Below are 9,782 nucleotides of genomic sequence, written 5' to 3'. Positions count from 1 at the left end.
TGCTGAAAACGTCAGATTGGTTTTGTGGCGCAATGGTAGCGCATCTGACTCCAGATCAGAAGGTTGTCCGTTCGAATCGGGCCGGGGTCATATGATAGACTGCGAGTTGTAGGAAAATACAAAATGCTCACCTGTATGTTTCCTTTGGATGATGCTGAACGACATCGACCTGGCCCTGTGGCGCAACGGTAGCGCATCTGACTCCAGATCAGAAGGGTGCCCGTTCGAATCGGGCCGGGATCATATGTAGGAAAATACAAAATGCTCACCTGTATGTTTCCTTTGGATGATGCTGAACGACATCGACCTGGCCCTGTGGCGCAACGGTAGCGCATCTGACTCCAGATCAGAAGGGTGTCCGTTTGAATCGGGCCGGGATCATATAGTAGACTACGAGTTGTAGGAAAATACAAAATACTCACCTGTATGTCTCCTTTGGATGATGCTGAACAACGTCAGATTGGCCCTGTGGCGTAACGGTAGCGCATCTGACTCCAGATCAGAAGGTTGTCCGTTCGAATCGGGCCGGGGTCATATGATAGACTGCGAGTTGTAGGAAAATACAAAATGCTCACCTGTATGTTTCCTTTGGATGATGCTGAACGACATCGATCTGGCCCTGTGGCGCAACGGTAGCGCATCTGACTCCAGATCAGAAGGTTGTCCGTTCGAATCGGGCCGGGGTCATATGGTAGACTACGAGTTGTAGGAAAATACAAAATACTCACCTGCATGTTTTCTTTGGAGGATGCTGTACATCGTCGGATTGACCCTGTGGCGTAACGGTAGCGCATCTAACTCCAGATCAGAAGGTTGTCCGTTCGAATCGGGGCGGGGTCATATGATAGACTACGAGTTGTAGGGAAATATACAAAATACTCACCTGCATGTTTCCTTTGGAGGATGCTGTACATCGTCGGATTGGCTCTGTGGCGCAACGGTAGCGCATCTGACTCCAGATTAGAAGGTTGTCCGTTCGAATCGGGCCGGGGTCATATGATAGACTACGAGTTGTAGGGAAATATACAAAATACTCACCTGCATGTTTCCTTCGAGGATGCTCATCATCGCCGGATTGATTCTGTGGCGCAACGGTAGCGCATCTGACTTCAGATCAGAAGGTTGTCTGTTCGAATCGGACCGGGGTCATATGGTAGACTACGAGTTGTAGGAAAATATAAAATACTCACCTGCATGTTTTCTTTGGAGGATGCTGTACATCGTCGGCTTGGCTCTGTGGCGCAACGGTAGCGCATCTGACTCCAGATCAGAAGGTTGTCCGTTCGAATCGGGCCGGGGTCATATGATAGACTGCGAGTTGTAGGAAAATACAAAATGCTCACCTGTATGTTTCCTTTGGATGATGCTGAACGACATCGACCTGGCCCTGTGGCGCAACGGTAGCGCATCTGACTCCAGATCAGAAGGGTGTCCGTTTGAATCGGGCCGGGATCATATAGTAGACTACGAGTTGTAGGAAAATACAAAATACTCACCTGCATGCTTCCTTTCGAGGATGCTGAACAATATCGGCTTGGCCCTGTGCCGCAACGTTAGCGCATCTGACTCCAGATCAGAAGGTAGTCCGTTCGAATCGGGCCGGGGTCGTATGATAGACTGCGAGTTGTAGGAAAATACAAAATGCTCACCTGCATGTTTTCTTTGGAGGATGCTGTACATCGTCGGCTTGGCCCTGTGGCGCAACGGTAGCGCATCTGACTCCAGATCAGAAGGTTGTCCGTTCCAATCGGGCCGGGGTCATATGATAGACTACGAGTTGTAGGAAAATACAAAATACTCACCTGTATGTTTCCTTTAGATGATGCTGAATAACGTCAGATTGGCCCTGTGGCGCAACGGTAGCGCATCTGACTCCAGATCAGAAGGTTGTCCGTTCGAATCGGGCCGGGGTCATATGATAGACTACGAGTTGTAGGAAAATACAAAATACTCACCTGTATGTTTCCTTTGGATGATGCTGAACAACGTCAGATTGGCCCTGTGGCGCAACGGTAGCGCATCTGACTCCAGATCAGAAAGTTGTCCGTTCGAATCGGGCCGGGGTCATATGATAGACTGCGAGTTGTAGGAAAATACAAAATGCTTACCTGCATGTTTTCTTTGGAGGATGCTGTACATCGTCGGCTTGGCCCTGTGGCGCAACGGTAGCGCATCTGACTCCAGATCAGAAAGTTGTCCGTTCGAATCGGGCCGGGGTCATATGATAGACTACGAGTTGTAGGGAAATATACAAAATCCTCACCTGTATGTCTCCTTTGGGTGATGCTGAATAACGTCAGATTGGCCCTGTGGCGCAACGGTAGCGCATCTGACTCCAGATCAGAAGGTTGTCCGTTCGAATCAGGCCGGGGTCATATGATAGACTGTGAGTTGTAGGAAAATACAAAATACTCGCCTGTATGTTTCCTTTGGATGATGCTGAACAACGTCGGCTTGGCCCTGTGGCGCAACGGTAGCGCATCTGACTCCAGTCAGAAGGGTGTCCGTTTGAATCGGGCCGGGATCATATAGTAGACTACGAGTTGTAGGAAAATACAAAATACTCACCTGCATGCTTCCTTTCGAAAGATGCTGAACAACATCGGCTTGGCCCTGTGCCGCAACGTTAGCGCATCTGTCTCCAGATCAGAAGGTTGTCCGTTTGAATTGAGCCGGGGTCATATGGTAGACTACGAGTTGTAGGGAAATACAAAATACTCACCTATATGTTTCCTTTCGAGGATGCCGAACAACATCGGCTTGGCCCTGTGCCGCAACGTTAGCGCATCTGACTCCAGATCAGAAGGTTGTCCGTTCGAATCGGGCCGGGGTCATATGGTAGACTACGAGTTGTAGGAAAATACAAAATACTCACCTGCATGATAACTAACCTGATGAGTGATGCTTTCTCTGAGAATGGCTGTAATTCGTAGTGATGAGTTATCACTAATGACCTCCCACATGAAATAGCCAGTATCCCGTTTGGCTATGGACTCAACGGCCCCGTCCAGGGAGTTCACAGCCGGGTCCGGACTCATTCGCTCACGTACCTGAATGCATCAACTCAGACTCAGAATTTGAGCCACCGTCGACCTGCGTCATAGCATGCGAGCCATTGCCGAAACGCGATATCCCTGGATCAAAAGTTGGAGGTGGGAAGATGTACGAACAAGGGGAGACGCGACATGCGTATCTGAGGAGGAAAGGATCTGTATGTTAGGCGGATCACTGAAGCCTCGGGTCCTACCAAGGATCAGGATTCCGTTGCCGTTATTTTGGATAGGATCGTTCGCAGGATCTCTAGTTGAATAATTCTGATGAGAAAGCTTATCCCAGGACTCACGGGTAAATCTACAACAGCGAAAAATCTGAGATGATTCTTCAATAAACCCCGAATTGAGCAGAGGACGGCGCTGACATGACACGGACTTTCGACACAGACGAAAACTGATTCATCATGATTCATGACAGTTTATATTTCGGAATAAGAACCGACTCACTACGGCCTGACTCAGGCCGCCTGAGAGAATATGAAGGGAATGCATCGAAACTGTCGCTACCTCACTGCATGGTTGCATCCTTTTGTTACTGGGCCCTTCACTTTGTTCACCTGGGGAACTTCCATAGGGGCTTGTTGTTACTGGGGGCGATGAACGCGTTCTACACACACTGGTTGCGTGGAACAGCTCCAGCGGAAGTTTAATCGCCTCATCAAAATCAATGGCGGAACCGTTTCTGAGTCTTACCGGTTGCTTCGTCCTCACTATATCCCACGGGCCCCGTGGCACGGGGAAGCCTCCCTCCTCGGTATTTCCGACTCCAAAGGTGAAACACATCAACACTCGTACGACCCTAGTATGGCTGCCTTTTTTCTCGAACTGCCATCCGGAAGGAGTAGCCTACACCATGGGAGAGGCGCAACTTCGGCATCCGACCGGTCACGGCTTTGAAAATGCCGCAGTTGCCAGCGCACTTCAGTGAAGTGACTTCACAACAGGTTGCTGTCACAGTCCCACTCAGCAAGGCGTAACCTATTGGTTCCATAACACCTAGAAAGCGTTGTGAGATTGAACCACGGCAATGGGGCGTAGCCAACTCCGTACGTACTTGTAAGTTATTGGTAGCGTTTTCATGTGCCACACTCTACCCAATCGGATATGCTATAATCCAATGGTTTGAAACCATAGCACATGACCCAAATCAATTTCTGCACGCGAAACACCAAGTACGTCGAAAAGGCTGCCAAACACAGGAGACTTGATTACAGGCGCTTCTTGAGGAGTGATGCTCGCGAATACAGGAGAGTGGCAGCCTCTACGTCGGCTGGTTCTATGCGCGATTGGCAAAGTGGAGATTCGCGCATACACCAGATACGCAGCAAAATGAAGCCCTGCTCTGAGCTCAGCTAGCAAGATTAGCAACTCGAATAGCACCAGCATATTGGAAGGCCGTTGAAACAGGGTGAAGACACGGCAAACGTACCCCAAGAGGGTACCATCAGCCATGACCTTCGACTGCATCTTGACCGGCGGCATAAACTCCTCGGAGCTGGTAACTCTCGCAAGAGAACACCGTCGATGGCCCATCGAGATAGAAGATCCCCACAGGGCAATCCTGGTCCAGCAGCTCGACCCGAGCTGCGGTCGCTGGCGCCTAACAAGTCGCCTTCTTCTCATTCAACAAAGCACTTGTACACTCGGAGTGTAACACTCCTACCCTCCTCTAGCCATCATGGCCTACCAGCTCACCATAGAACAGTGGGGTGTCCATTTTCGAGATTAACTACGGGAATTGCGTACTCTTGAGGTTTTTCGATGATCATTGTGTTTTTCGAGCCTCACTTGTGTAGCCTGATCCTGCAGCTCCATCAGCCTTTTCCGTTTCCGTTTGCCAGAAATGATTCGACGAACCTCTTATGCAGTGTAGTCTGGGTAAAGTATATTTGATATTATGTAGTTATATCCCCTTCCTGAGGAGTCTGAGAGTTCTCGCGTGCATGTCGCAGAAAGAGTCTTACCAGATTCACCCGTGGTATGATAGACATGAGTCGACGACGCCACCCGACATTGTGTAGGGTGATTGACGATTAATGTGTATAGATGTAGACACTTACATATGTAGGCTACAAGGAGTATGTACGTTATATAAGTTACATGTAAGTATCTGGATCTGCAACAATTGAGCGGTTAGTATAGTGACTATACTATAGTGGTTCGAGTTCTTGGCACGACATGTAGCCGTGATATGTGGCGACATCCTTATATATCGAGTGTTCGTGCGCGCCACGTCCATTGCTTCTCCTCAACCTGAGGTTGACAATCCCAGACATTTCACTTGAACTGACAACTCAATATTGAGATTGATAAAGAGTAAGAAGTCCATCAAACATTCGACGCTGTTTAATCAACAGGATCGTCTCAAGCTCCGAGAGAATTAATGTTTCCACATATACGCAGTTACTGATAGCCGCTGATGATCACTGAACTTCAGCGACTGAAGCTGCTTCAGTGAAAAAAATGTCAGGGAAATGAATATATCACAAGCAGTACGATCTTGGAGAACCACCAGAGTATCACGCTCAAAATGGACAGTTACGGGATCGTTACGGTGCTCTGGGATAGACGAGCCGCTTGGCTGCTGGTCACCAACGGGAATGGTAGAAACGGTGAAGTCATGGACAAGTGGAAGTAGCAGAGCGAAATTCCCGACGTGGGGACGACGTCGTGCATCACAGCATCAGTCTCAAGTCCATAACGACACTCGCGACAAGCCAGGAGTCGAATAGCGCCGCACGAATACTTGTGAACAACCTGGTCAAGCTAGGACGCATGCAGATGACAGTGTACTGCTTGACCTAGACTAGGTCACCTAGTTCCTGGGACACACCTTGTCAGTCTCATCCGTGGCCACGTGTGCCCTGCGCGGGTTGTCATAATGTATGACTCATAAACATTATCCAACACCCACGGATTACAGGAGCAGATAATCCGGTATTCATCATCAATCCCACACCCCCACAGCAATGCATCACGTAATACTGCCTAAGCCCAGTCTCCGAATGTTACGAACCGGTAAAAGCCTCCCACAAGAATCATACTGCACCGCAGCTGCTACGACTATCATGTACCCCATCAACTCTTGTGGACTTTACCAACAGTGTTGGTCCAACACCCAGCGGCCGTGATGAGTATCGTTGATGATCGAACCGCGTATATTGTTGCCCCACCATGCCGTATCATATTTGACCATGAGAACAGAGCAGTCTTGCCACCTCTACAACTTGTGGACCACAAGGGTCTGTCAGCACGACCAGCTTCCTTATCTCCCCTCTACCACTATCATCACTGGGAGACCATAAACCTAATACACAGAGAATATGAACGATGATCAGTATGTAGTATGATCCAGTCTTGGAGTGCTACCGTAGCACTGCTAGTAGCAGTCTGCTACCCGAGCTACAGTAGTACTGTAGCTCGGGTAGCACTACCATCATCATCACCATGAGGACGAACGCAATATCGCACGCGGCTTGGGTCGAGCCAATAGGGATCACTACTTCAGCGCGTTGATATTGAAGGGGGTGAGCGATCGAGTTGTCGATTTTTCTTCCTTAAGGAGAGAGCCCTCCTGACAAAAGGATACCCTCAGCACATCGTAAGTTGAGATAAATGATGTCCAGGATACCAGATAGAAGTACCCACATGCTCTCTAAGAGCCCGGCGGGCCCCGTCGGGCGGGGTGACACCCCCACTACCAAGCTAGACCATTTTCCCCCAAAGGTCATCGAACCTGGTTCGGTGAACCTCGCTACGCGAGGTTGTCTTGACGGTGTAGCACACATGAACAGTGCGTGATGCACACATGAACAGTGCATTATGCACACATGAACAGTGCATGATGCACACATGAACAGTGCATGATGCCCTCTAATCAGATGCAGTCTCCAGCAATGAGTCCCGAGAAGTCTGTGGTTCAATCCGCGGGCCGTACCTTCTGTGACTATATATCATCAATAGTAACGGAATGTACGAACACGTATCACGTTGCCTTGTATGGTGCTCAGGCGTCACATAATGTGACTCACATTAGTACTACTCATCGTCGCCTGCTGTCTCCTTGTAGGTCTTCCCTTTTGCATCAATCTGATATAGATTGACGGACTGTGAACTCGGGTGTAGACAAGTGTGCGGAGTAACAACTGCAACAGATAAAAAGTAGCTCGACGCTATAAACTTCGGACAGACCGATCGATAGCGCAGTAAAGCTAAGACTCCGGCTTAAGGAAGAGCGATCGCGCAGGGCGAGACGAGACGTGAGGTGACGTGGCGTACTGGGTCGCCTCTTACGCACGCGCGCGCCTTGGAAAAGAGTATGTCCCGAAGGACGTATACGTATCACTTCAATCTTCAGTATTCATATCATGCCCCCCCTGCTGCGCCTCGTGATCGGTCTCAACATCTCCAGCACTCCAGGATGGATCAATCTCGATCGGAACCACGTTGTAATGATGATGCACATCTTCACTCCCATCAATATGTTTGACTCGCATTTGTCGGCCATTCTTCTCGACGTTCATCACATGCGCAAGACGAAATCCAGACGCCATCTTCTTGGTAGGATGATAAATCAAGACTGGATCGCCGACGTTCGGGGCAGGTAGCGGCTTCTTGGAGCCTTTATGTCCCATAGCCTTAGCTGCTGCGATCCTCATATCTTTGTAAATCTGGGCCATGAAATGGGATCTTGCAGCCTTCACTCTCTTCACACTCGATAGGTTACCCAACGCCGCTCCACTAAAGCATCCGCGACGACGAGTATATCCCCTTGCTAAAAGATCAGGAGTGACAGCCACCAGCTGACCATCAGGCTCATGGCTAGACGTAAAGCTCAACGGCCTCGTATTCAGTAATAGAGTAACCTCCCGGCAGACATATTCCAGATCCACTTTTGTCTCTTGACGCTTTCGAGATCGAGCGGACCCTACACATCCACGGAGAAGTACTCTGGCAATTCGTAGGCCTAAAGCATGAGTACGTTCTCCGCCACCACTGCGCCACGGGCTCCTGGCAGGCATGAGGGCCACTGTTGCTCCCAGCAGACGCTTCACCTCCTCCGCGAACCGGGGTGTTCGGAAGTATGCCGCTCGGTCACAGCGAATAACACGTAAGCCTCCTTCTTGTTGTTGCACCCTCACGAGACCATGTAGGACATCAGACATGCGCTCTGAGCAAGGAATCCAGGTGGAGTGAGAAGTACCCAAACAATAAACTGTGAGGATCTTCATCGGGCCTTCGGACCCTTTCAGCTCGCCAAGAGTCAGGAAATCAACGAAAACTTCTGCATAAGGCTCGGATCGCATCGCACTGGCCTTATGTGGAACACCAGGTAACTCGCTCCACATTCTACGCGCTCGCAAAGTCTGGCAGCAATAACAGTACTTCACTAATCTCTTCACTTCGACTCGTATTTCAGGCAAATAGTACTGATTGTAGACATGTGCGATGGTCGCTCCAACGCCTCCATGAGCAGTAGCTAGATGAGCATCTCTGATTATCTTCTTCCGATACGCCGCGCAGGAGCCCGGACTTCTCGGGACAACTGGTAGTAAGTCGATGGTACCGTCAGCTTGACCGTTCCGGAAGCATAAAAGACCATCCGCGTCGGTACAATAGGGTCCTGCTGGCCAAACTTCCCTAGTCAGATCGCTCTGAAGGGCGCGATGGAAAGAGCTCCAGTTTTCTCGAACTTGTCTCTCCGCCCCTCCCAAGGCTCTGAACAGTTCTCGCTTCCAACGATGAGGTCTCATCGCTCGGAAAACCTTCCTCAAGAATTCAAAATCCGAGAGGACGGTACTGACATCATAAGCATTCTCACAGAGGGTTTCGATTATATGAGAATGTTTTTGAACAGGAGTGGCGGCCGCTACAAGGTCATCATCACCATCCAAGTAGTCACGATAGCGCGGTATCTCAGGGAGTAACCAGAAGATATCCAGTGATTCTTGAGTGATGGTATTCTCTTCAACAATCCAGGACAAGCCGGGGGCTTGCACTGTTGTAGGCCCAAAAACATCCGGAAAACTGGACAGATCCTGTTTCTCATCTGTGCCTCCCAGGAGGGCGTCGGCCAGAGTCATCCGAGAACCGGCTTTCAACCGTACTTCTCTATCGAACAGTCTGCTTAGACGGTCCACGTCGGAGTTATCACTTCCTTGTATATGCGAGATAGATACTGTTCCGATGCTTCGCAAGTAGTCCACCTCATCTTTCAACGCATTCAAAGTTCTCAGGACAGCTCGCCTCTCGAGAGCAGATTTAGAGATAGCCCCATTCCCAGTTAGCCAAGCCACTGTCGGACGATTATCCGACACCACTCGTATGTCGATCGGGGGCAGCCGACCTGCGACTTTACTTGATAGATGACTGATGACATCGGCCACTGCCTGTATTCCCTTGCAGCAGGCTGCAAGCTCTCTCCTATTGCTGTGATAATGGCGTTGTTGGGCTGTAAACCGCCAGGCTGCAGCTGAAATAAGATACCTCCTGTATTCATCGCCTTCTGGCTGCCCATCACCTTGGTGATCTGTCTGGTGGAGTACACTGATCGCATAGGCTGCCCCAGTAGCAGATGCATCAGACGCTACTTCCAGAATAATCTTATCGCTGTGAGCCCTCAGTGGACTTTCATGCAAGCACTCTGCCGAACTAGTACAGATCTCATTGATCCAGCGGGCTAGTTCCAAAAGAGCGGAGCAGTAAGGCTCTGGGAACTCTCGAAGGTCG

The 9,782-nt window shown here is 49.8% G+C and overlaps 1 protein-coding gene and 18 non-coding genes across 19 annotated transcripts; 18 read left to right on the top strand and 1 right to left on the bottom strand.

The window, feature by feature from the left end:
- The first annotated feature begins 18 nt into the window (after positions 1 to 18).
- Positions 19 to 90, top strand: Pmar_PMAR010521. The gene has a single exon. It is a non-coding gene; the product is annotated as a tRNA-Trp (tRNA).
- An 81-nt stretch (positions 91 to 171) lies between these two features.
- Pmar_PMAR010520 lies at positions 172 to 243 on the top strand. Its single transcript has one exon. It is a non-coding gene; the product is annotated as a tRNA-Trp (tRNA).
- A 66-nt stretch (positions 244 to 309) lies between these two features.
- Positions 310 to 381, top strand: Pmar_PMAR010519. The gene has a single exon. It is a non-coding gene; the product is annotated as a tRNA-Trp (tRNA).
- Positions 382 to 462: 81 nt separating this feature from the next.
- On the top strand, positions 463 to 534 carry Pmar_PMAR010518. The gene has a single exon. It is a non-coding gene; the product is annotated as a tRNA-Trp (tRNA).
- An 81-nt stretch (positions 535 to 615) lies between these two features.
- Pmar_PMAR010517 lies at positions 616 to 687 on the top strand. Its single transcript has one exon. It is a non-coding gene; the product is annotated as a tRNA-Trp (tRNA).
- An 81-nt stretch (positions 688 to 768) lies between these two features.
- Pmar_PMAR010516 lies at positions 769 to 840 on the top strand. The gene has a single exon. It is a non-coding gene; the product is annotated as a tRNA-Trp (tRNA).
- Positions 841 to 923: 83 nt separating this feature from the next.
- On the top strand, positions 924 to 995 carry Pmar_PMAR010515. Its single transcript has one exon. It is a non-coding gene; the product is annotated as a tRNA-Trp (tRNA).
- Positions 996 to 1,077: 82 nt separating this feature from the next.
- Positions 1,078 to 1,149, top strand: Pmar_PMAR010514. The gene has a single exon. It is a non-coding gene; the product is annotated as a tRNA-Sec (tRNA).
- An 81-nt stretch (positions 1,150 to 1,230) lies between these two features.
- On the top strand, positions 1,231 to 1,302 carry Pmar_PMAR010513. Its single transcript has one exon. It is a non-coding gene; the product is annotated as a tRNA-Trp (tRNA).
- Positions 1,303 to 1,383: 81 nt separating this feature from the next.
- On the top strand, positions 1,384 to 1,455 carry Pmar_PMAR010512. The gene has a single exon. It is a non-coding gene; the product is annotated as a tRNA-Trp (tRNA).
- An 81-nt stretch (positions 1,456 to 1,536) lies between these two features.
- Pmar_PMAR010511 lies at positions 1,537 to 1,608 on the top strand. Its single transcript has one exon. It is a non-coding gene; the product is annotated as a tRNA-Trp (tRNA).
- Positions 1,609 to 1,689: 81 nt separating this feature from the next.
- Positions 1,690 to 1,761, top strand: Pmar_PMAR010510. The gene has a single exon. It is a non-coding gene; the product is annotated as a tRNA-Trp (tRNA).
- An 81-nt stretch (positions 1,762 to 1,842) lies between these two features.
- Positions 1,843 to 1,914, top strand: Pmar_PMAR010509. Its single transcript has one exon. It is a non-coding gene; the product is annotated as a tRNA-Trp (tRNA).
- Positions 1,915 to 1,995: 81 nt separating this feature from the next.
- Positions 1,996 to 2,067, top strand: Pmar_PMAR010508. The gene has a single exon. It is a non-coding gene; the product is annotated as a tRNA-Trp (tRNA).
- Positions 2,068 to 2,148: 81 nt separating this feature from the next.
- Positions 2,149 to 2,220, top strand: Pmar_PMAR010507. The gene has a single exon. It is a non-coding gene; the product is annotated as a tRNA-Trp (tRNA).
- An 83-nt stretch (positions 2,221 to 2,303) lies between these two features.
- Pmar_PMAR010506 lies at positions 2,304 to 2,375 on the top strand. The gene has a single exon. It is a non-coding gene; the product is annotated as a tRNA-Trp (tRNA).
- An 81-nt stretch (positions 2,376 to 2,456) lies between these two features.
- Positions 2,457 to 2,527, top strand: Pmar_PMAR010505. The gene has a single exon. It is a non-coding gene; the product is annotated as a tRNA-OTHER (tRNA).
- A 235-nt stretch (positions 2,528 to 2,762) lies between these two features.
- On the top strand, positions 2,763 to 2,834 carry Pmar_PMAR010504. Its single transcript has one exon. It is a non-coding gene; the product is annotated as a tRNA-Trp (tRNA).
- Positions 2,835 to 7,399: 4,565 nt separating this feature from the next.
- On the bottom strand, positions 7,400 to 9,136 carry Pmar_PMAR010503 (hypothetical protein; the record flags this gene model as incomplete). The annotated part of the gene is made up of 1 exon (XM_002781565.1): positions 7,400 to 9,136. One exon carries the CDS (start codon positions 9,134 to 9,136, stop codon positions 7,400 to 7,402), a length of 1,737 nt encoding a protein of 578 aa, XP_002781611.1.
- Between the last annotated feature and the right edge of the window lie 646 nt (positions 9,137 to 9,782).

The sequence above is a fragment of the Perkinsus marinus genome (genome assembly GCF_000006405.1).
Source record: "Perkinsus marinus ATCC 50983 genomic scaffold scf_1104296941818, whole genome shotgun sequence".
NCBI classification, from domain to species: domain Eukaryota; phylum Perkinsozoa; order Perkinsida; family Perkinsidae; genus Perkinsus; species Perkinsus marinus.
Note: the sequence above shows the minus strand (reverse complement) of the source record. Positions and strands in the feature narration are given on the sequence as shown.